Here is a 26,765-nt window from a genome sequence, read left to right as displayed (position 1 = left end):
AGATCTCCCTTCGTTCTTCATTATTTCCAAAAAGTCCTATCTATACCTGCTTTCTATAATTTTTTCGTATAACTTCTCAATGCATTTCTTCCAATGCATTGCAACTCATTCTCTTATATAGTCTACCCCCTCTTAAGCTAACTTAAATCTACTGAGCTCAGATGCTAAACTAAAGGACGAGGCAATGCAGCAGCGCAAAACAATTAATACAAACAGCAATGAAAAAAAATGGAAATTGTCAAAGCAAGCTACAGTAAATCTAAATTACCAAGCAAATGCAACATTACAACTAATATGAGCCAATGTGCAGCAACAAGCAAAATAAATCAGTAGTAAAACTGGCTTAACAGAGTAATACAAAGTGAAATTTAGTAGCACTATGCCTGGCAAACAGCAGCAGCAAATGCAATAACTTATATCTAAACATGACAAAGCTCAAGCAGAAAAATATTACAGTAAAGACAACAATGCAGATAAGGGAAATGTCTATTCACATCTTAATGTCTATGTCATTAAAGTGGTGCACCACGAAAACGTATTCTATGAAATAAATTACCAAATACTTGAAAAGAAAATTATGTATGCAGTTCCTGTGAAGGGAAATGTCTTTTTGTGCTCCCTCGTTTTTTTTGGAAGTATCACAAAATTATTTTTTACTGGATCTGTAGACAGAAAATATCTATATTAGTACATCTATAAAATTTTATTTTAACCAATGCTACAGTGCAGCTAGAAACTAGATATTAAACAAAATAGGCAAAGCAAGGCGTGAAACGTCATTCACTAGCCATATGGCATTTCATAATGCAGTAAACAACCTTTCAACCAGCAAGACAATAGATGTGAAATGTTTCTCATCATTTCATTTCAGTAAATATCATAAATTAAGAACACTACAGTGTAATCATGTTTTCAAGTTTGAGCGTGTCATATTTGCAATGCTTTCTACAAAGAAATGTCAATAGCGAGGATAATGGCCTCTTTCTTCTCCACCTAATGGCTTTTTCTCAAGGCGGCTGGCACACCTGGCCGCTCACAACGCATTACATCACGGTCACTTACCTTTCTTACTGAAATATTTACAGCAGTTTCCGCTACAGTGACAGTCTCATACAAAATTTTCACAGGTCGAAATTTTGCGTTACAAATGTGTAGAAACAAAATCCTGTAAATATAACAGTGTCCAAAAAATTTTCGCCGGCATTGTGATACATTCACGCATATACACACATTTCATAACTCTTAAAGTACGATTCTTGGTTTCCAACATCCTTTTCATAAATGAGAATCCCTAACCACTACTCCTTATTCCTTACCTTATTACACATGTACATTATCATATTCATCAACACGTCTTCAATATTTCATCATAATAACTACATAGCATAATCTGATTTGTCATATAGCATCATCTTATTGATCATAAACATACCTCAAAAGCATAATACACATCGTCGTTGTAATACTAACATCATAAACACTCAGCCAAGTCTCAAAAACGTCGTAGCTTTCAGCTATAATGTCAAAACCTAAAAAAAGTTCTCTGATCATTTCAGTAGTGTCATCTACCTCAAATGTACTTTAAAAATCGTGGTCCCATACCAAATACATCATTCAAAGCTCTCATAGTATCACAATGGTTCCGAAAAATATGAACAGTTCACAAAGTACAGACAAAATACAATTTCATAAGTGTGAAGTTACCCAACTGTGTAATTGCTGAAACATGTGTCACTGATGTAGTAAAAAAAATGTTTATCTCTCTGTTAAATGATCAGATAGCTGTGTAATTTGTGTGTTAGAGAAATATGGTACCGATGTGTAAAGTTGTATAAGCAAATACCATATTAGCTAGGGCTCTTTGTGCTTGCCAAACACATGGTACACAAAGTAAACGTGTATCCCCCTGAGGATTAATGTAATTATACCCTCAGGTGTTACAGATTACGGCAATGGAATGAAATGTATCACGGAAAACCTTTGTATCATTGTACTTCAAATATCTTTAAAAATAAATGATTTAAGTGCAAAATTAATCACTCAAATACGTGTCCTGTAGCGCTTAATGTGCGTATTGTTGTAAGATAAACTCTGTGGAAGTGTCGTAGTTATTGTCCTCCGAAAGCTAAGTTCTGCAGAAGTCAATGTACTTACCTGATGATAAACAAAAGTGAAATGCTTTGCGTATAGATATCTTAGTTATTACGCTTATTGCTGTGATGAAGAAAGTACTGTGCTGTAGCGCATTGTTGTGCTACGGAAAAGGCTGTCTCATTGTAGCTATACCACAAAAGTTACTACTAAAACATGTTTTACTTTCCAGAATAATTCAGAAAAACTGTGCAGATGTAAAACAGATACACCGCAAAAGCAACAATGTAAACTGTGTTACATATTAGTAGTGTCGTGATATAATCGTGTAGCAGTCAAAGAAACCAAATACTAAGTCATCTTTAATCTCACAGAAAGTACTTCAAGTAAAGAATGTCTTTTCAACTAAACCAAAATGTTGCATTAAAATCTCATTATCAGTATATTTTCTAAGTATGTAAGCCTTATAGTCATTACGTAATCGTGCAATTAACAAGAAAGAATGTGCACACCCAATAACACTGTGTCGTCTGTTCACTATAACAATGCATTCGTAATTTCTGTTTAAATAAGTTCTCTTGGTTCTTGACTGGATATTTAACTTCGAACATTGTTGCATGGTAACAGTTTCTAAGTCTGACAAAGCATACTAGAAATGTGAAGTGAAAAGTTTTATGGCAAAGACAAAGATAAAAAGCAGATTATCTCTCAATAAACGGTTTTACATGTGAAATGTGGTGTAAACCTTTACTCTTCCTAGTACGCAGAGTTTCAACTTCAACGCAATTATCATGCGATATACGTCGGTAAGGAATGGTAAAATTTTTCTCACGGTTAGCGTCTATGTTATTTTTCTCTGAGACAGCCGGCGCACGTGGCTGCCTGCGGTGCGAGTCATTGTCTGCTATCTATTTGTTGGTGCGCGTCGTTTTAGGATTAGGAGACCTAACTTCTACAAATTCACCTTGTTGAGAGTGCCCTGCTCTGTTTGAATCGCGCCAGTTCTGATGGAATTCAGGCCTGTCGTTTTGTCGGTAGTTTACATAGTTTCTTGTTTGTCGGTCATGTGTTGGAGAATTTCTCCCGGAATCGTAACTGCGCGCTGAACTGTTGCGTCTGACGTTATTCTGTCTCCCTTGATAATAATTGTTTTTGTTCCCATATTGTCTGTTTCTATGGTAATCTCTGTCATATTCATTACTACGGAAATGCGATCTTTCTCTGTAACTATTATTACTCTGCCAGTGGTTGTCATATGGGTGGTGTCTGTTTTGGTCACGATTTGCGTTGTAAGAATAGACTCGTCGTGTCCAGTTATTGTTTCTGTCGTCACGGAATTGTGACGGATGTGACCTGTAGTGATTGTTTTCCTGTTTTTGCATCCCGTGACTGTCTGTGTCAATTTCTAATTCTTGTAAGAGTCCCTGAAAAGCTTCAATGTCGTCTTTGCAACGCCCTGCCAAAATAATATGTCGTAAATGTTCAGGTAATTTGATTAAGCAAATGCGGATGAGTTCTGAGGGGCTGTATGGGTTTGACAGGTAGTGATTCTCGTGCAACATGTCTTCAAAATATTTCACAAGACTGGAAAATTCAGATTGTTCGAAATGTTTCATCATTATGATGCTATGTTTTACTCGGTCTTGTGTAGCTTGAGACCAATATGCTGAGAGGAAGGCATGGTAAAATTCTCCTTCACTGTGACAATCGTGAATGACCGATCGCATTCTTACAGCTGGTTCATTCTCTAAATAGCCACACATAAATTCTAATCTGTGCTCTAATGACCAGTTGGGAGGAAAACAATGAGAGAATTGATGGAGCCACGCTTGTGGATGAATGTCGTTGCCAGAATTCTTAAATGTTTTAAATTTACGTGTAGTAATGAACAGCTTATAGTCAAAATCATCATGTCGGCGAGTCGCATATCGGTCATTGTTACGTCGTTTCGGCGGTTCCATTTCAAAATTCGGTGCACCTTGCCAATTTCTTTAATAATTTCCGAAATGCGCTGTGTTATTATTTTGTGGCTGTTCCGTATTTCTGTGTCCCTCTTCCCGTACTGGAGCGCGAGTGTCCTCTGAAATAAGTAATTCTTGTATTACCTGTGTCAGCTGATCTTGTACTTCCCGGATTTCTCTTTGGTGTTGCGTGTTAATTTGATTCTGATTTTGTTTGAATTTCTTAATTTGTTCATACTCTTCTGTGTCAGTGATGGCTACAGGTCTTGTGTCATTCAGATCATCAACTACCTTTGCAGATAAGTTAGTGAACTGATACGAAAGTTTGGCTACTTTCTCCGATAGTGTACTTATTCCCTCAGTGTGTTTTTCTGAACCAAGTTTCAGTGTGTCCATTTGTGTTGAAATCGTATCTACTGTGTCCTTTAAGTTTTCCTGAGTTTTTGCAAGTAGCGTTACCGAATCGGTAGATGCAACTGAGTCAATTTTAGCCCACAAGGTCTCATGATTTTCATGAACAGTGGTTTGCAGTTCTTTTATGGCTGCTTCGTGATTCTGTAATGCATTTTCATGCCGCGAATAAATAGGTTGAAAATGCTCACAAATTTGTGTTTTTACGTCATTACAGACTTTTTGACATTTCGATTCAATGTTATGTAACTCAGCAGTTAAATCTTCACGTGTTTGTTCAAGTGTGGTGTCTAACTTTTGAAGCTTTTGCTGTGTTTGTCTCTGATTTTGTTCCATTGTGTCTAACTTTTGATGCTTTTGCTGTGTTTGTCTCTGATTTTGTTCCATTGTGTCTAACTGTTGCTGTGTTTGTCTCTGGTGTTGTTCCATTGTGTCTAACTTTTGAAGATTTTGTTCCATTGTGTCTAACTTTTGAAACTTTTGTCCCAATTGTTGCATTAATTGTAATAACAATGCACTGGTGTCTGAAACATGTTCCTCAGTGCTATTCGGCAGCCCGCTCCATTTCCCTATGCACAATTACCAAATTACTACTTTGAACATTAGTTAATTCATTACACGGTGGCGCTAACACACTGCTTTCGTCTTCACTGTCATTTCTCAGTTTACTTTGGAGCCTAGTATTACGTTTTTCACACGCCATTATTGTCACAATATTTCACACGACAACACAGAAAAGCACAATTTGAAGAGCAAAATAAGAAAACACATTAATATAGCACTGAAAATAATATCTAGTTAATTGCAAGCGCAGCTGCGAAATATTTGGCGCAAATCTACATGCATGCCACAAGTGTTTTACTGTACAACAATGCAAAACTACAACTACAAAGGAAATTCTCTCTATAATTACGTGCTAGCAATAAACAATAGCTACACTAATTACACAAACTACAAGAAAAAATCAGATGATTCCAGTGAGGTATCCTGGCAGGGTCGCCACATGAAACGTCCCCTTTGAGCAATTATACATGACTGTGCTTAAACTGACACACAATATTTTTAGCGCAATGCAATCTGACTTTCAAAAATCCCTACAAAAGAATGGCCCTGACTAACATTAACCTATACCTTTCACAAATCACTTACCTCACAAAAATCTTCATTACTCGAACTACTGCAATACAGCAAGTGCCACTACTGCCAGCTAAATAAAAGATTCAAATTACTGAAGGCACTAACTACTAATAGCCATAGTTAGCAAATGAAAGATTTTAATAGAGATCAATCAATGTATTTACCTTAATAGTGTTGAAAAATCATAATATACATAGCAGTTCATGACATCCAGTCTTACAAATTTCAAAACTCCGCCATTTCTCTCCCCACATCCACCACTGCTAACGGCTCACCTCCAACTGCGCAATGCTACGCGCTGTTCACATCCAACTGCCGCTGCCCGACACTACAATGGCAGACAACAATGCAAATTAGCCACAGACTGCACACAGCACAGCCAGTGATTTTCATACAGAGCGCTACGTAACATTGCCAATAAGAAAACATAAACAGCCTACTTACACATATAGTTCTGTTATTAGGACCGATCTTTGTGATTAATTATGTAATTAGGATCGATCTTTGCGTCAGTTTACCGTCCATATTAAATAAAGGACACTAACCGAACCTTCCTCTCCTGCATCTGGACAGTTTCCATGTGTTAGAGGGTGCACTTGGGCTTTCTGTTCAGGAGGACCAGGGTTCGAGCCCCGAAAATGGCACCGCCATTTTTTATTTCCCGTCAGTACCAAGGGCCTCTGCTGGTTTAATTGTGATAGGGGGTACACTTCGGCTATCCGCCCATGAGGACCAGGGTTCGAGTTCCAGAAAAGGAACTGCTAATTTTTATTTCCCGTTAATTCCCGGTTGGGGGGTGGAGTGACGTGTCACGACAGCCCTGGGACAAAGAAAATCCCACAAAAATTCGAAATTCCCGCCAAAATTCGGAATTCCGCCCATAGGGTACGTTGGTCGAGGAGGGGTGGTGGAGGAGGGAGGGTGAGGAGAGGGCAGGAGCACACGTGCAGGCTGAGAAAACACGTGACATCATCTGGTGTGGGGTGTGCGTGGTCGGGGGCGGTGGTGGGCGGGAGTTGACGGGGGCTGGGCTGATTAATTGATCGATTTGATTAATTTGCATATCGATTTGATATCAAAAGTGTCTTGACGCCGTCAGTTCCCTACTACTAACGAACAGTTTAAAAGCAGCAATAAAAATACTTTCAGACAGCACAGTTTAAAAAACACAGAAAGGACACTAAAAAAATCGAAGAAACACTAGAACAACACCGAACAACACAGAAGAGGCACTGACCATTAAAAACGTAACACTGCACACTTTCAATAAAACTCGAAAGGACCTACCCTGGTACAATAGACGAAGACGAAAGGGAGAGAGGAGAGGGATGGGGATGGGAACTGAGGGCTAGTAGGATTTAGTAATGACAGTGAGATAGGGATGGCTGTCGGCGGGGGAGGTGGGAGGGAGAGAGGCATATCTGGCATTGGGATCTGTGAATTTGAAAGATTCAAACGAAATAAGAACGACTGTGTGGGGAAAAAGAGGAGGTGTGACACTGGGGGGAGAAGAAGGAGAGGAATCCCCTGGGAGGGGTGGAGTAGGGGGGAGGCGTGGACTCAGAGTTGGTGGCAGGGGTATATTTGGGGCAGAGTTCCTCAACTGTGAAAGAGAAATGGTTGAAATTTCTCTGGGAGAGGATATGAAGCGTGTGCAGGTGGAACGTTGGGGGATGTGTAGGTAGAGGTGCGGAAGCACCATAGCACTGGAGAAGAGAGAGGACACAATAGTACTGTTGGAATTGAGTTTGCAGATGGTGTAGATTATACGGAGGTGTTCTATATGAGGGGGGAGAGGCGGGAATTTGATGAGTTGGTAAAGGATCCATGTGGTGGAAGATAAGCGGATGCGGAAAGCTAGGCGGAAAGCTAGGCGGAAAGCATGGCGTTCGAGAATCTGGAGGGACTTACAGAACTTGGATGGGGCAACAGCTCCAGCAAAGCACTGCCCTTTTATACCTTGTGTACGTGATACTACCGCCATCTGTATGTGTGCATGTCGCTATCCTATGACTTGTGCCAGTTCACAAGGGAAACCCCCCATTGCACCCGCCTCAGATTTAATGGTAAGAGAGACCAGTGGACAGTCTGTCAAAAACTGAACACAGATAAAGCAGGAAAACAGGAAGAAGATGTACTGGACTGTGAAAAAAGAAACAAAATTGAAACAGTGAACGGTCCAAGAACAAGAAGTGCAATAAGGAAGAGCCAGTAACAGAAATGGCGACATTGTTAAATGGTTACGATGTTGGACTGCCTAACGGCCGAGCCGTGCTCAGAACTCCATCAAGCCAATTTTTTTTTTCTATTTCGATGATCGCTGTATTCAAATTTGTGTCTGTGTCGTGGTGTAACGTCCGTTTGCAACAGCGAGGTGTAAGGTAGGGAACTGAATGGGAATCGGAAACGTTGGTGACAAGACGGCAAGTCAACCGTATGCTCCACCAGAAAACACGTCTGATGTGTCATACACGACATTAGTGACAGTACGTGTATCATACGATAGGAATCCCTTATCGACGCACCTAATTTGTACGACTGGTAAGTGAGTGGATATGCCTCCTTGCCAGATATAGGTGTTTGTATGAATGTGAATACTCCCAAGGAAATGATGAAAACATAATAGTTTGTCGCATAAACTGCGATAAATGAACGCAACAGTTTCACAATCACACAGTTTACCTGTGCTCTGTCAAAACGTATGTTTTTAACTTTTTTGAAGTTGCGTTCAATTTCGGAAGTTGGACTCTAGAGTTCCTTTGTTGTAACATAGTTGCCGGCCGGAGTGGCCGTGCGGTTCTAGGCGCTACAGTCTGTAACCGAGCGACCACTACGGTCGCAGGTTCGAATCCTGCCTCGGGCGTGGATGTGTGTGATGTCCTTAGGTTAAGTAGGTTTAATTAGTTCTAAGTTCTAGGCGACTGATGACCTCAGAAGTTGAGTCGCATAGTGTTCAGAGCCATTTGAAACATTTGTAACATAGTTCACACCCGTTTATTTGTTGTTTTCATTTATGTGAGACGTCAATGTGGTACCTCACCTGTTCTCACTATTCATCATATGTACTTGCGATGGTAACGTATTCTTGCCTCAAGGCTGTAGAAAGAGAACAAACATTTCAATCACTGGAAGGACAGCTCATAATGTTGTGGAAAAAATAAAATAAAAATAAATCGCCCAAGGGAGTTTCGAACACGCTTGCTCGTTTGGTAGTCCAACATCATGACCACTTTCTTTTTTATCTCATGTTGTTCTTCATTGGGTGCTGCATTTCTTCAGGGTGAAAATCCCATGACATCTGTTCAGGTTCCCCGTTGATTTGTTCACTCAGTTTATTTACTTATTTTATTACAGAGGGTAGTTGACCGACCGAACACGCTGAGCTACCGTGCCAGCGGTCAGAACACATGTTTTTAACGTTTCTGAAATTGCGCTCCATTCTGGAACTCTTGACTCTTGAATTCCATTGTTGTAACATAGTTGACATTGTTCACTTGATGTTTTCATTTTCGTGAGACGTCTATGTGGTATCTCGCCTCCTCTCACTGTTCATCACATTTACTTGCGACGGTAACGGTATCTTATCCCATGACTCATATTCTACAAGTACTGTATAGTATGACAACTGCCAAGACTATAGAAAGAGAACAAATTTTTCAATGAACGGATTGATAGTTCATAATTTTGTGGGGGAAAAATAAAAATAAATCGCACAAGAGAGTCTCGAACACTGCTTGCTCACTTTCTCTTCCCCTGGGGAATCTAAAAGGGATTCAAAAATAAAAGGAAAATTGCAACCGCCACTTTTACCCTACACAAAAAAATCACCACTTCAGACGTTGGCCCCTATCTAGTCATACTCCTGGTATGACTAACCTACATCTACCAGGGGGCGAGAAAGGATAAAGGAAAGGAAACCACAGGGGAGCCATCAAAATTAAGCATAATTAGTTTTTTCGTTTTATTTATTTATTTTTTTACATATGAGTGCTTTGAGTAGCGAGTCCTATGTCGGTCAGCATTTCCCAAGTGTATCTTCTCGTTGAGTGGGCGTTATCGGTTCCGTTCGGTTCGGGTATGTATGTATGTATGTGTTAAACTGGGGACCTAGAAACGACGGAGAGGCTTCGTCGCACCGTAGCCCTCAGTGGTTCACAACCCCACAACAGGCCACAGCAGTCCACCCACCCCACCGCCGCCCCGCGCCGAAACCGGGGTTATTGTGCGGTTTGGCCCCTAGTGGAGCCCCCTCCCCCGGGAACGTCCCATACCAGACGAGTATAACCCCAAATGTTTGCGTGGTAGAATAATAATGATGTACGTGTATGTGGAAATGCTGTTTGTGCAGCAACCGCCGACACAGTATAGCTGAGACGGAATAAGGGGAACCAGCCCGCATTCACCGAGGTAGATGGAAAACCGCCTTAAAAACAATCCACAGGCTGGTTGGCACCCTGGACCTTGGCGTTATAATCCGTTCATCGTAAGAATAAACCTGATGTAAACAAACATAAACGCAATGATTGATTAAAAGACGTAGCACATGTACACTGGTGTAGTTACGCTCTTGGAAGTAGGTCCTACTTATGTATGTTGTTGTCGTTGTTTTGGTCTTCAGTCCTGAGACTGGTTTGATGCAGCTCTCCATGCTACTCTATTCTGTGCGAGCTTCTTCATCTCCCAGTACTTACTGCAACCTACATCCTTCTGAATCTGTTTAGTGTACTCATCCCTTGGTCTCCCTCTACGATTTTTACCCTCCACACTGCACTACAATGCTAAATTTCTGATCCCTTGATGCCTCAGAACATGTCCTACCAACCAGTCCCTTCTTCTTGTCAAGTTGTGCCACAAACTCCTCTTCTCCCCAATTCTATTCAATACCTGCTCTTCTGTAGCACCACATTTTGAAAGCTTCTATTCTCTTCTTGTCTAAACTATTTATCGTCCATGTTTCACTTCCACACAAATACTTTCAGAAACGACTTCCTAACACTTAATTCTATACTCGATGTTAACAAATTTCTCTTCTTCAGAAACGCTTTCCTTGCCACTGCCAGTCTACATTTTATATCCTCTCTATTTCGACCATCATCAGTTATTTTGCTCCCCAAATAGCAAAACTCCTTTACTACTTTAAGTGTCTCATTTCCTAATATAATTCCCTCAACATCACCCGACTTAATTCGACTACATTCCATATCCTCATTTTGCTTTTGTTGATGTTCATCTTATATCCTCCTTTCAAAACACTGTCCATTCCGTTCAACTGCTCTTCCAAGTCCCTTGCTGTCCCTGACAGAATTACAACGTCATGGGCGAACCTCAAAGTATTTATTTCTTCTCCATGGATTTTGATACCTACTCCGATTTTTTCTTTTGTTTCCTTTACTACTTGCTCAATATACAGATTGAATAACATCGGGGAGAGGCTTCAACCCTGTCTCACTCCCTTCCTAACCACTGCTTCCCTTTCATGCCCCTCGACCCTTATAACTGCCATCTGGTTTCTGTACAAATTGTAAATAGCCTTTCGCACCCTGTATTTTACCCCTGCCACCTTTAGAATTTGAAAGAGAGTATTCCACTCAACATTGTCAAAAGCTTTCTCTAAGTCTACAAATGCTAGAAACGTAGGTTTCCCTTTCCTTAATCTTTCTTCTAAGATAAGTCGTAGGGTCAGTATTGCCTCACGTGCTCCAGTATTGCTACGCAATCCAAACTGATCTTCCCTGAGGTCGGCTTCTACCAGTTTTTCCATTCGTCTGTAAAGAATTCGCGTTAGTTGTTAAACTGATAGTTCAATAATTTTCACATCTGTCAACACCTGCTTTCTTTGGGATTGGGTTTATTATATTCTGCTTGAAGTCTGAGGGTATTTCGCCTGTCTCATACATCTTGCTCACCAGATGGTAGAGTTTTGTCACGACTGGCTCTCCGAAGACCGTCAGTAGTTCTAATGGAATGTTGTCTACTCCCGGGGCCTTGTTTTGACTCAGGTCTTTCAGTGCTCTGTCAAACTCTTCGCGCAGTATCGTTTATCTTCCAGTTCATTTTCATCAACATCCTCTTCCATTTCCATAATATTGTCCTCAAGTACATCGCCCTTGTATAGACCCTCTATATACTCCTTCCACCTTTCTGCTTTCCCTTCTTTGCTTAGAACTGGGTTTCCATCTGAGCTCTTGATATTCATGCAAGTGGTTCTCTTTTCTCCAAAGGTCTGTTTAATTTTCCTGTAGGCAGTATCTATCTTACCCCTAGTGAAATTCGCCTCTACATCCGTACATTTGTCCTCCAGCCATCCCTGCTTAGTCATTTTGCACTTCCTGTCGATCTCATTTTTGAAACGTTTGTATTCCTTTTTGCCTGCTTCATTTACTGCATTTTTATATTTTCTCCTTTCATCAATTAAATTCAATATTTCTTCTGTTATCCAATAATTTCTACTAGCCCTCGTCTTTTCACCTACTTGATCCTATGCTGCCTTCACTACTTCATCCCTCAGAGCTACCCAATCTTCTTCTACTGTATTTCTTTCCCCCATTCCTGTCATTTGTTCCCTTATGCTCTCCCTGAAACTCTGTACAAGCTCTGGTTTAGTCAGTTTATCCAGGTCCCATCTCCTCAAATTCCCACCTTTTTGCAGTTTCTTCAGTTTTAATCTACAGTCCATAACCAATATATTGTGATCAGAGTCCACATCTGCCCCTGGAAATGGCCTACAATTTAAAACCTGCTTCCTAAATCTCTGTCTTACCATTATACACTCCTGGAAATTGAAATAAGAACACCGTGAATTCATTGTCCCAGGAAGGGGAAACTTTATTGACACATTCCTGGGGTCAGATACATCACATGATCACACTGACAGAAACACAGGCACATAGACACAGGCAACAGAGCATGCACAATGTCGGCACTAGTACAGTGTATATCCACCTTTCGCAGCAATGCAGGCTGCTATTCTCCCATGGAGACGATCGTAGAGATGCTGGATGTAGTCCTGTGGAACGGCTTGCCATGCCATTTCCACCTGGCGCCTCAGTTGGACCAGCGTTCGTGCTGGACGTGCAGACCGCGTGAGACGACGCTTCATCCAGTCCCAAACATGCTCAATGGGCGACAGATCAGGAGATCTTGCTGGCCAGGGTAGTTGACTTACACCTTCTAGAGCACGTTGGGTGGCACGGGATACATGCGGACGTGCATTGTCTTGTTGGAACAGCAAGTTCCCTTGCCGGTCTAGGAATGGTAGAACGATGGGTTCGATGACGGTTTGGATGTACCGTGCACTATTCAGTGTCCCCTCGACGATCACCAGTGGTGTACGGCCAGTGTTGGAGATCGCTCCCCACACCATGATGCCGGGTGCTGGCCCTGTGTGCCTCGGTCGTATGCAGTCCTGATTGTGGCGCTCACCTGCACGGCGCCAAACACGCATACGACTATCATTGGCACCAAGGCAGAAGCGACTCTCATCGCTGAAGACGACACGTCTCCATTCGTCCCTCCATTCACGCCTGTCGCGACACCACTGGAGGCGGGCTGCACGATGTTGGGGCGTGAGCGGAAGACGGCCTAACGGTGTGCGGGACCGTAGCCCAGCTTCATGGAGACGGTTGCGAATGGTCCTCGCCGATACCCCAGGAGCAACAGTGTCCCTAATTTGCTGGGAAGTGGCGGTGCGGTCCCCTATGGCACTGCGTAGGATCCTACGGTCTTGGCGTGCATCCGTGCGTCGCTGCGGTCCGGTCCCAGGTCGACGGGCACGTGCACCTTCCGCCGACCACTGGCGACAACATCGATGTACTGTGGAGACCTCACGCCCCACGTGTTGAGCAATTCGGCGGTACGTCCACCCGGCCTCCCGCATGCCCACTATACGCCCTCGCTCAAAGTCCGTCAACTGCACATACGGTTCACGTCCACTCTGTCGCGGCATGCTACCAGTGTTAAAGACTGCGATGGAGCTCCGTATGCCACGGCAAACTGGCTGACACTGACGGCGGCGGTGCACAAATGCTGCGCAGCTAGCGCCATTCGGCGGCCAACACCGCGGTTCCTGGTGTGTCCGCTGTGCCGTGCGTGTGATCATTGCTTGTACAGCCCTCTCGCAGTGTCCGGAGCAAGTATGGTGGGTCTGACACACCGGTGTCAATGTGTTCTTTTTTCCATTTCCAGGAGTGTATTATTTATCTGATACCTTCTAGTATCTCCAGGATTCTTCCATGTATACAACCTTCTTTTATGATTCTTGAACCAAGTGTTAACTATGATTAAGTTATGCTCTGTGCCAAATTCTACCAGACGGCTTCCTCTTTTATTTCTTACCCCCAATCCATATTCACCCACTATGTTTCCTTCTCTCCCTTTTCCTACTCTCGATTTCCGGTCACCCATGACTATTAAATTTTGCGTCTCCCTTCACTACCTGAATAATTTCTTTTATCTCATCATACATTTCATCCGTTTCTTCATCATCTGCAGAGCTAGTTGGCATATAAACTTGTACTACTGTAGTAGTCATGGGCTTTGTGTCTATCTTGGCCACAATAATGCGTTCACTATGCTGTTTGTAGTAGCTTACCCGCACTCCTATTTTTTTAATTCATTATTAAACGTAGTCCTGCATTACCCCTGTTTCATTTTGCATTTATAACACCTTATTCACCTGACGAAAAGTCTTGTTCCTCCTGCCACCGAACTTCACTAATTCCCACTATATCTAATTTTAACCTATCCATTTCCCTATTTAAATTTTCCAACCTACCTGCCCGATTAAGAGATCTGACATTCCACGCTCCGATCCGTAGAACGCCAGTTTTCTTTCTCCTGATAACGACGTCTTCTTGAGTAGGCCCCACCCGGAGATCCGAATGGGGGACTATTTTACCTCCGGAATATTTTACCCAAGAGGACGCCATCATCATTTAACCATACAGTAAAGATGTATGCCCTCGGGAAATATTACGGCTGCAGTTTCCCCTTGCTTTCAGCCGTTCACAGTACTAGCACAGCATGGCAGTTTTGGTTAGTGTTACAAGGCCAGATCAGTCAATCATCCAGACTGTTGCCCCTGCAACTACTGAAAAGGCTGCTGCCCCTCTTCAGGAACCACACGTTTGTCTGGCCTCTCAATAGATACCCCTCTGTTGTGGTTGCACCTACGGTACCGTCATCTGTATCGCTGAGGCACGCAAGCCTCCCCACTAAAGGCAAGGTCCATGGTTCATGGGGGGAGGGGGGGGGGACTTATGTATTAGATATCTTATTGCTACGTTACGTTAAATGAAACTTGAAGATATTCAAATGTATTAACAGCCATCAACGTTTTTCTTAGTCACGCTTTAGCCACGCAGTTTTTATTTCAAAAATCGTGTACAGTCATAGCCTCTGCGGCGTTGCGCTCTGGTTGTCGCGCTGTTAATGCGCAGTATGAAAATAGGTGAGGCTGCTTTCTGTCCCGTAGTGAAACACACGCTGAAGTTTTCCCAGCGCTGTATGTACATTGTCAATACGTCCCAGAGATGGCAGCACCGTGTGGCAGATGGAATTTTACCGCCAGCGGCAAGAATGAGAACTGTTTTAAATACTTAAAATGGCGACGTTTTCCTTACTTGAACAGCGTGCAATCATTCGTTTTCTGAATTTGCGTGGTGTGAAACCAATTGAAATTCATCGACAGTTGAAGGAGACATGTGGTGATGGAGTTATGGATGTGTCGAAAGTGCGTTCGTGGGTGCGACAGTTTAATGAAGGCAGAACATCGTGTGACAACAAACCGAAACAACCTCAGGCTCACACAAGCCGGTCTGACGACATGATCATGAAAGTGGAGAGAATTGTTTTGGGGGATCGCCGAATGACTGTTGAACAGATCGCCTCCAGAGTTGGCATTTCTGTGGGTTCTGTGCACACAATCCTGCATGACGACCTGAAAATGCGAAGTGTGTCATCCAGGTGGGTGCCACAAATGCTGACAGACGAGCACATGGCTGCCCGTGTGGCATGTTGCCAAGCAATGTTGACACGCAACGACAGCATGAATGGGACTTTCTTTTCGTCGGTTGTGACAGTGGATGAGACGTGGATGCCATTTTTCAATCCAGAAACAAAGCGCCAGTCAGCTCAATGGAAGCACACAGATTCACCGCCACCAAAAAAATTTCGGGTAACCGCCAGTGCTGAAAAAATGATGGTGTCCATGTTCTGGGTAATCCTTACCCATTGCGTTCCAAAGGGCACTACGGTAACAGGTGCATCCTACGAAAATGTTTTGAAGAACAAATTCCTTCCTGCACTGCAACAAAAACGTCCGGGAAGGGCTGCGCGTGTGCTGTTTCACCAAGACAACGCACCCGCACATCGAGCCAATGTTACGCAACAGTTTCTTCGTGATAACAACTTTGAAGTGATTCCTCATGCTCCCTACTCACCTGACATGGCTCCTAGTGACTTTTGGCTTTTTCCAACAATGAAAGACACTCTCCGTGGCCGCACATTCAGCAGCCGTGCTGCTATTGCCTCAGCGATTTTCCAGTGGTCAAAACAGACTTCTAAAGAAGCCTTCGCCGCTGCCATGGAATCATGGCGTCAGCGTTGTGAAAAATGTGTACGTCTGCAGGGCGATTACGTCGAGAAGTAACGCCAGTTTCATCGATTTCGGGTGAGTAGTTAATTAGAAAAAAAATCGGAGGCCTTAGAACTTGAATGCACCTCGTAACACGAACCCAACAGAACTGATCTGGACCCATGTTGCGGGATTGGACTCGAGCAGTAACAAGACTGTTAAGCTGCCAGATGTACTGGACCTAACTCACGCACCTTTTTCACACGTCACTGACCGACGCCGGCGGGATACAGGATGGCACCTCATGAAAGAAGAAGAGAAAATGCTGCGCCTTCGTGGATTCTGTTGTTGATAGGCTCGTTATCAACGTAGCAGGTAACACTTCCAGAACTGAAATGTATTTCTCGGATTTGGATAAGGGAGCTAAGAGATTACCAGACAACTGACTGTAAGTAACAGCTTCAGTGGCTTCAATATTTAAGCATACGGTGAAATCCTTCAATACTCTCTTACGTTACACAGAGGTTATGCAGAAAAACTAACTTGTGGTTAACTCAGGAATTTTCATTCTGGTTTTTAATTACAATAGTACGTTACCTAAAAACGATAACGTGTTGCTGGTTTCATCTAGTTGTCTAAGGAGCTTATTGTGGGAGATTTTCAGAGTATTATTTCATTTTGCTTAAAAATTAAATGACATTTGAAGCTGTATTGCTGCCGGCCGGGATGGCCAAGCGGTTCTAGGCGCTACAGTCTGAAGCCGTGCGACCGTTACAGTCGCAGGTTCGAATCCTGCCTCGGGCATGGATGTGTGTGGAGACCTTAGGTTAGTTAAGTTTAAGTAGTTCTAAGTTCTAGGGTACTGATGACGGTAGACGTTAAGTCCGATAGTGCTCAGAGCCATTTGAACCGGTTTTTGAAGCTGTATTGCTCCTCTGCTCGTCTCCTTTTGCGTGTGAACTGCAGCTGGCAATGTCACTGCAGTCTAACTGTACCAGCTGGCTGGCCAGTGCTGTCCAATTTAAATGCGCTGGTAAATCTGTTGTCCCGTATTATCGGAAAGTATCTGTGCGATTAACGCATAGCACAAAACGTACCCTGCGCGACCATTACGGTCGCAGGTTCGAATCCTGCCTCGGGCATGGATGTGTGTGATGTCCTTAGGTTAGTTAAGTTTAAGTAGTTCTAAGTTCTAGGAGACTGATGACCTCAGAAGTTAAGTCTCATAGTGCTCAGAGCCATTTGAACCAACACGTACTGTTATTATCATACTTGACAGTACTCGAGACAGCTTGGCTGCAGTCCCACGCGAAACAGAAATCCAGTGAGGTTCCAGCAAACGTGGAAGAATACATAGTGTAATGTTTACATAAGGTTTATTCTTGTGATGAGCGGATTATAATCCGCTGGGTGTATTCATGCCGGGGACCGGCACACCTTCCCGGTCGTGAAGCGGCTCGCTAGACAGCGCGGCTAGCCGGGCGCTCTCTGTTCAGTAGGTTCAGATCAGTTCTGAGCTTCTCATGGCTTGGACGTTCCAGTTGCGAGGCGGATCATTGCAGAAGTAGTGCTGATAATGTGGTAGTTGGTAGTCCAACACCATGATTATTTCACCCACGACGCCGTTGCTGTTTCAATCTGCTCTTTCTTGCACTTGGACCGTTCACTGTTTCTATTTTTTTTTTTTTTTCATAGTTCAGTACATCTTCCTGTTTTCATGCTTGATCTGATTCAGTTTTTGACGGACTATCCAGTGGGTCATCTTACCATTAAATCTGAGAGGTATGCGATGGGGAGTTTCCCTTGTCAGTGTACAGTGTGCCTCCCAGGCGGCTGGGGCTTACGCGACTGACGAGCGCCGCCTGCTGCAGGTGGTGGGCCTGAGCGTGGTGGCGGCGGGCGGCGTGCTGCTGACCGACTCTGGCCGCGTGCTACTGTCGCGCCTGCTGACGTCACACGACGCGCCGCGCCAGCCGCTCTTCTACTACGTGGGGCTGGCCGCCGTCTGCGCAGGCGTCGTCGTGGCGGCCGGAGGCGTGCTGGGCTGCTGGGCCGCCAGCCTGCACAGCCGCTGCTTCCTCGCCGTGGTGGGTGCGGCACGCGCGCAGCGTTTAGAGGGGAGAGGCGGCGCCTATAGTAGTAGCTAGAGATGGGAAAAACCCCTCTGCTAAAACCGATACCGTCATTTTAGTTGCCGTATTTTACGGACTACAAGACACACTTTTTTCTTCGAAATATTACCCTCCAAAATTAAGATGCATCTTATACTCGAAATTAATACAAAAATGCCCAGTATTTGAATTAAAATTTCCGCCGGTCTTAAGAATGGCGTATATTCGATGTCGCGGCTCGTGAATATACGTTCTGAGTGCTCACAAATTTTTACACTCAGATAAATTTGAGTGTGTGAAATTAATAGCATCTGCTGTATAACACTTTTTCTTATCAACAGGTTTATACAACTACAGCCACAGCCAATAATAAGAATAATAATAATAAAATGCGTAACTTTGACAAAGCCGGTTGCGGTGGCGGAGCGGTTCTAGGCGCTTCAGTTCGGAATCGCGCTGCTGCTACAGTCGCAGGTTCGAATCCTACCTCAGGCACGGATGTGTGTGATGTCCTTAGGTTAGTTAGGTTTAAGTAGTTCTAAGTTCTAGGGGACATATGACCTCAGATGTTAAGTACCATAGTGCTCAAAGCAATTTGAACCATTTTTTTATCTGACAAAAGAAAGGACTGTCGTTGTGGAATTTTGTTTTTTTGGGGGTCAGGGATTTTGCTATCATCTAGCAGTGTTTATACCGAGTGAACGGGGATAAAAATGTGCTGTAATGTGCTACTGCATGGGGGCACTGACGTAAATTTCTGGTTGCATAGCAAGGGCTAGCTGTTCATGTCGTGAACCGCGCACGTTGTTTGTGAAATCTGCATGTTTTTGGCCCAGAAGTCAATTACGTCACGCGAATTGCGCATGCGCAAAAGCTCCTTAAACCTTACACGACTGAAGATGTGCTTGCGCCCCTGATGCCAAGTTTCACGAGTCTAGAGGGGCAGTAGTCGTATCTTTCAGAGTACAGTATCTATGTTAAGTTTACAGCATTCAAGGAAAAATGATCAACAAATTCGCAAGGTATCGAGAGTTAGGGTGTTTGCGTGTTCTTGTGCCCTTACACAACACCCGCCACTGCCATCTGGTAACATTGGATTCAACTGCCAGCAGCAGTGCACCTATACAAAAAACATGAATTGCGGGGATTCACAAGTTTGCTATCATCCCAACTCGCAAACACAAATGCAGAAACACTATCTAGCCTGTGATGCGTCATTGCAGTCTATGGTGCGAGTGAATTTGAATTGAAAGTGAGGTATGTCATCGCTAACAGTACAATATTTTTGTTAGTACCTAGTTTCGTAATGGTAAAAAATAAAAGGTACTGACATGATGCAGGCTATAAATTCAAAGAAACAACATATGCAGAAGAACACAGAAAGAAAGCAGTTGAGCGGAACTTGGTCCCTCCATCGACATAAAAAAATCAGTTGTGATTGGCAAGTTAATAAAGGAGAAGTGAAAATATAAGGAAGACTAAATGTGTAAATAAAGGACTGAATGCAAAATGGCCAAACGTAGAAGGTGACGTTTTAAAATGGATTCAAGGACACTGTCAAGATGGTATTGGATTTAACACAAAATGATTCACATACACGTTCGTGAGCTAGCACTACTTTGGAAAGGTTGGAGTTGGTTGGCGCCACAGGTTTATGAAGCGTCATTATCTTAGCATGCGAACCATAACCTAAATATCTGAGAAGATGTCACATGAGTATGAAAAGAAACTACCATCTTTCCATCGCATCAATGGGGAACTAAGCCAAATATAGAAAATTTATGAAACTCCTCTGATAATTGATGTGCCGAGCAACAGAACTGCTGCCATGAAAGGTGTTAAAACTATAAAAACAAATGGACATGAAAAATGCACTACAGTGCTGTTCTTTCATGTTGTGCTGACAGTACTAAACTTAATCCAATTACCATTTTCCAGCGCAAAACAATGCCAGAACCTTTTGAAATACCGCCAGGTGTTATTGTTCACGTACATGACAAGGGTTGAATGGACGAGGCTGGTATGAAATTATGGATTTACAGAGTGTGGGAAAGAAGGGAAGATGCTTTATTGAAGAAGAGTTCCCTTCTTGTGCTAGATCAGTTTAGCAGTCGATTGAAAAACTCTGTGAATGAGAAATTGAGACAGGGAAATATAGAGCTTGCTGTTATTCCGAGAGGACTTCATTCACATTTGTGGCCTCTTGATATCTCGATAAATAAACCACTTAAAGGGTATAGGAGAGAGGAATGGAACAAATGGATGATGGATGAAACCCACCATGAATTCACTCCGAAGGGAGCTTTAAAACGACCTACAAGTGCGTCACTGGATAAAACAGTCGTGATCTAGAGTGAGAGAAGACATTATTGTAAAATCCCTCAAGAAATGTGGCATAAGTAATGCCCTTGATGCCAGTGAAGACCATCTTATATCTGAAAAGGACAAATTACGACGACCAAGGGGAAGAAGAAGAAGCAAGTTCAGATGACGATTTTCAGGTGTTTTAAAGGCCAGTTCGATTTTATAAACTAAGAATTTTTTTGGCTGGCAGAAATGTTATTTTATAGTCCGTAAAGTGTGGTATGAATAGCCGGTATTTTCGATATATGTTTTCTCTCGGTTATAACTTGTGTTTTTTGTGTTTTATCAATAACGGACTAAAAAACGAAATATCGATTGCCCGTAGCAGCAGCTCTAAAATTCTTCGTTTCTAATAACACGTGGCATAAGAATTGGTACAGCATTGCAGAGACAACAATGCCCCCGTTGCTGTCGTCGCCAGACATCCTTTGTATTGTAGAATGGCATCGTCCGTAATCTGGAAATACTTTTACAGAGTAATTTAGCAATGAAATACAATCCTTCATTTGTTTTAAAAACTTGTTTTAAAATTGGTTTGCCACTTCTATGGGATAATAAAACTGGAAGGAAATTATGGTAACAGTAGTAAATAAAAAGTTAACGACAATTCATATTATACAATAAAAATAAAAAGTATTTGATACACTGGCTATGTCTTCGCAATAAACCTTTATCTGTTTGTAGCCACTGAAAACGAACAGAGTAACACGAAAAAGAGTTCTTCAACCTTAGTTTGTACCATTTAGCATTGACTATTCTAGTCCCCAAACAGTGGTATGATCCCCAATCAAAATATGATTTTTGAGCAGTTAAAGAAAATAGACTCAATAAGAGAAAACTGGTGACTTTTTGTAGTATTCAACCACTTATCACTTCTGGAGAAAAGCAGCGAACGTTGATAGACTCAGTTTCCTATTATTTGCGTATTTAATTTAATTTCAATATATCTTGAAACTGAGATACTAAAAATTTTTCAATCTTTATTGGACTTCTACTATTATAGGAAATAATAGGAATCGGTTATTTTGAGCGGTTTTAACAGTCAGGTTAAAATGATGAGGGGAGAAAAAAAGACGATATAACGCAAAACTTATTTTTTCGGCCATAACCGCCTTCCCCTTTAGTAGCCCAGTCTAAAAAGGAAAAACAATCGTGGAATCGCGAGTTGTTTGCACAGTGGTAGAAGGGATTGTCATGAACAACATAGGGCTACTAAAAATTGCCACCGGTGGGGTGTGAGAGTGGTGTTGGGAGGAGGTGATGGGTACGTTTAAAGGTCACTTTTTTATGTTTTTCTTGAGTAACTCGAAAACTGTGATATCTACCGAAAATGTTTGTTGTTGTGGTCTTCAGTCCAGAGACTCGTTTGATGCAGCTCTCCATGCTACTCTATCCTGTGCAAGCCTCTTCATACCTGAATAACTATTGCAATCTACATCCTTCTGAATCTGCTTACCGTACTTATCTCTTGGTCTTACTCTACAATCCTAACCTCCACGTTTCCCTCCAGTACTAAATTGGTGATCCCCTGATGCCTCAGAACGTGTCCTACCAACCGATCCCTCCTTCTAGTCAAGTTGTGCCACAAATTTCTCTTCACCCCAATTCTATTCAGTACCTCCTCATTAGTTACGTGATCTACCCATCTAATCTTCAGAATTCTTCTGTAGCACCACACTTCGAAAGTTTCTATTCTCTTCTTGTGTAAACTGTTTATCGCCCACGTTTCACTTCCATACATGGCTACACTCCATACAAATACTGGCAGAAACGTCTTCCTGACACTTAAATCTATACTCGATGTTAACAAATTTCTCTTCTTCAGAAGCACTTTCCTTGACATAACCAGCCTACATTTTATATCCTCTCTACTTCGAACATCATCAATTATTTTGCTCTCCAAATAGTAAAACTCATTTACTACTTTAAGTGTCTCATTCCCTAATCTAATACCCAGAGCATGACTTGATTTAATTCGACAAAATTCCATTATCCTCGTTTTGCTTTTGTTGATGTTCATCTTATATCCTCCTTTCAATGCGGTGTCCATTCCGTTCAACTGCTTTCCAGGTCCTTTGCTGTCTCTGACAGAATTACAATGTCGTCGGTAAACCTCTATGTGTTTATTTCTTCTCCATGGATTTTAATTCCTACTCCAATTTTTTTCTTTTGTTTCCTTTACTGCTTGCTCAATATACAAATTGAATAACATCGGAGACAGGCTACAACCCTGTCTCACTCCCTTCTCACTTGCTAGCTCAAATCCGACATAAGAACAGAGTGGCAAAAGAGTGGAAGATCACCAGAAATCAGGCCAACAAGGGGGCTGCTCATTCGTCTACAGAGAGAACTGCAGGTAGCGCTCAATGAGCACAGAAACCAGCAATGACAAAACCGCCTCACAGCTCTCAAAGTAGACGATCATACACTATTGCAAGCAACCAAACAGTTCACAGGATGCCGCCACTGCACGGCGACCGGAGACTGGTCTACAGCCATGCTGGGAAAGCCAACGCCCTCACCGACTCCTTCGAGAAGCAGTTTCAAGCGGCGGAACCCCAGGGTGGAGAGCATGAAGAGGTAGTCAGTCGTCAACTGGCTGTCTTCCTCAATGCTGAGGAGGACCCAGAGGACGAACCCATGCAACACCACTCATGACGCACTCCAAAGCCATCATTCCAATCCCCACATCTCAGACAGAAGGTATGGGCTTCAATCAGTCCCGGTCCTTCGAAACAAATTAGGGGTCCAGAACCCATCCGACATCCCACAGGACGAACCCATACTTTTTGCCCCCGAGGACGTGGTAAGAGTAATCAGGTCCCTCCCTACAAAAAAGGCGCCAGGACACGATAGTGTCACAAACCAGTTAGTCAAAAAACTCCCACCCACAGCGATCACACACCTCGCGAACGTCCTCAACGAGATTACTCGTTCCTGCGAGTTCCCAGCTTGCTGGAAACATGCGGAAGTGGTCGCGATACACAAACCAGGGAAAGACCCTCTATTGCCGCAGCACTACAGGCCGATTAGCCTCTTGCCAACTCTCAGCAAGATCTATGAGCGCCTCCTGCTAAGACCCATACAAGAACATATTACCAGAGAGCAAATTCTGCCGGATTTCCAATTCGGGTTCCGGCAGAACCACTCTGCCCCACAACAGGTCATGAGAATGGTTGAAGCAGCCACAGAGGGCTTCAACCACAGAGGCTACTGCGGGATAGTGCTACTAGACGTAGCCAAAGCCTTTGATTCAGTATGGCATAGGGGGCTACTCTACAAGTTGTACACACAAGGGTTTCCCGAGAACATAGTTCAGCTGATCAAAAGTTATTTCACGAATAGTACTTTCTCCGTCAAAGTAGAAACTGCCACCTCCACCAAAAGGCGTATTCGTGCTGGGGTGCCACAGGGATCGGTCCTGGGGCCCGTTTTGTACAGTTTGTACGCTGCAGACACTCGAACGGCCCCCCTGGTGCACATTGCGCAGTACGCGAACGACAGACTTCTACACGAGAAATGCGAACAAGGGCCTGGTCATTCGTAGGCTACAAAGGGTTTTAGACGACACAGAAACCTGGGCCCGTCGCTGGCGCATCACCATCAACCCTGAAAAGACGCAGGCAATGCTGATTACCCAAGTACCTTGGCGTAACCTTGGACTCTCGTCTTACGTGGAAACCCCACATAGACGAGGTCCACAGGAAGGTCTGCGCCAGAATGTCCATCCTATACCCTATCCTGAACACAACCAGCTCCCTTCCCTGCCCAGTAGCAGTAAATGTGTACCAGGCCCTGATCCGGCCAGTAATGGAGTATGCATGCCCTGTCTGGGGATACGCGGCAAAGCAGCACCTGGACAAACTCCAGAGGCTGCAGAACCGCGCCCTCAGGAGGGCACTGCATTTACCTCTTGGATTCCCCACAGACGATCTGCACGCCGCAGCCGAAATCCCACTCCTGAGACAGCGTTCCCAAGATCTGGCAAGGGCCTTCTATGAGGGTTCTTCCAGATCGGGAAACGCCCTTATCCACTCCCTAGGTCGGTATGACATGTCCCGCGACAAGCACAAGCGCCCTATGACGATTTTCGACGATTAAGTCGAAGAGAAAATCCCAATACCAAATCCCAAATCCTGCTCCTTGCCCATATAACACCAAATATCTCGCCAACCCCAGGCAAAGACCAGACACATACAGAACAGTCATCACGTATCACAGACACCAAAAATGTACAGAAAAATCATACACACACGTACACAGGGGAGTAAAAGCCGAAAGGCTACAAACTCCCCCTCACACTTCCCCAAAGAGGGGAAAGGGAAAGATGAGAGCCGCAACCCTGTCTCATTCCCTTCTCAACCGCTACTTCCCTTTCATGCCCATCGACTCTTTATAACTGCTATCTGGTTTCTGTACAAATTGTAAATAGCCTTTCGCTCCCTGTATTTTACCCCTGCCTCCTTTAGAATTTTGACGAGAGTATTGCAGTCAGCATTATCAAAAGCTTTCTCTAAGTCTACAAATGCTAGAAACGTAGATTTGTCTTTCCTTAATTTGTTTTCTAAGGTAAGTCGTAGGGTCTGTATTGTCTCGTGTGTTCCAACATTTCTATGGAATACAAACTGAACTTCCCCGAGGTCGGCTTCTACCAGTTCAATTCTTCTGTAAAGAAGAATTCGAAAATGTTTACCAGCACAAAATAAAACTACATTAAATTTCGTACAAAAAAGGTCCGATTCATTTTTTTCTCTAGGTCGAAGTTTCCGCATTGCAAGTGAAAGATCAGTCGCAGATTATTAAAAATAGTATTTTGATGGTATAAAATTACGGTTTGCTGTTAAATTAAGTGGATTAAGAGCTAATATTAAATATCTGTACCATGTCTCAGTGCAGTAGAATCGAATAAAGGCTAAATACCGTTCTGAGAGTGTAAAGGTGTAAGAGGGTAGAGGTGGAGCGGAGGAGAGCAAGGTACAGTGCAGGATTGTGCTTATGCGCTCCCTTCCTTCATAGGTCCGCAAACTGGGGAGGGAGCACGTGGTTCCCCACTCTGTCTACCCCACTATGTTACAAGTAGCAACTTGCTTTTCAGCTTGCAGACAGAACGTACATCCCCACCATATTCTGTCCAGTTCTCTTATGTGAGCAGACAAACTAACTTCAGTCAGCTTGTGTTTTTACAGCGGAGCTCTTTTCAGTTTATTAAATGAGTATTTATTTGGAATTGTTAAGTGAGATTTTATACAAAAAAAAGTACAACATCTGGAGCTGTCAACTGTCTACTACACTGAGAAGCCTGACCCAAGTTAACATGCTGTCAATACGTATTTGTCATTGTCGGTTTCGTTGTTCCCATTACCACTGGCTGGAATGTTTTTCACACCATAAGGAATATGAAATGCATATCCCCAACCTCAGCTCTCCCAACATTTGAAGAATCCACGAGGCTTAAATTGTCTCCCTGTGGACCAGAAGTAGGTCATTTAGGTGATCTGGAGCTTCAGATATTTCAGCATAAGTCAAGCAGTTCATTACAGCAGATTACTGCCGATTATTCGTATGAGTTTGAAACGCATCCCAGTTGGTTTTTGAGCATTTTAATACATTCTAATCTGATTTCTGAACGAACTGTAGTTTGGTTTTTGAATGCTTGCATAGTGTACGTGATGTCTCTGCCAGAGGAATCCCGCTCGCAATTGGAAATAAAAAAGTTGCCCACAGACAAAAATTGACGAGGCCGTAGAGCTGAGCCGAATAAACCCGAACGGGCGAATGCCAGTCGCTGTTTTGGTTGTATGGTTGATTAGGTGTGTGATAAGCGTTGTTATAATTATTAGCGAAATTCATAGATTCAGTCTACTAGAGTGGAAATAAACGGCTAACAGGAATAACAGGTAAGTAAGATCACATCATATCTTTTCGGTGTATCCAAGAAAATGCAATTTTGACAGAAAATCTTTTCCAGATCGCTGCCATACCAGTTGTACATTCCCCGGTTAGCAGCCGCTTTAAGTTCTATTCTCGAAGTGAACCTGCGGTTCTAGCAGGGTTAGTGTGGTTAATCAGAGAATAAGCTTTGACAATGGCAAGAATAGTTACAGAATTAGTGGTGAC

The 26,765-nt window shown here is 43.1% G+C and overlaps 1 protein-coding gene across 1 annotated transcript in view; it reads left to right on the top strand.

Annotated features, from left to right (window-relative positions):
* The window catches only part of LOC126413043 (CD82 antigen-like), a 126,849-nt gene that overhangs the window by 42,634 nt on the left and 57,450 nt on the right, over positions 1-26,765 (top strand). Inside the window, exon 2 of the mRNA XM_050082939.1 lies at positions 18,045-18,260. Within this exon, the coding sequence (XP_049938896.1) occupies positions 18,045-18,260 (216 nt within the window). The remainder of the gene's footprint in view (positions 1-18,044; positions 18,261-26,765) is intronic.

The sequence above is a fragment of the Schistocerca serialis genome, chromosome 7 (assembly GCF_023864345.2).
Source record: "Schistocerca serialis cubense isolate TAMUIC-IGC-003099 chromosome 7, iqSchSeri2.2, whole genome shotgun sequence".
NCBI lineage: Eukaryota > Metazoa > Arthropoda > Insecta > Orthoptera > Acrididae > Schistocerca > Schistocerca serialis.
Note: the sequence above shows the minus strand (reverse complement) of the source record. Positions and strands in the feature narration are given on the sequence as shown.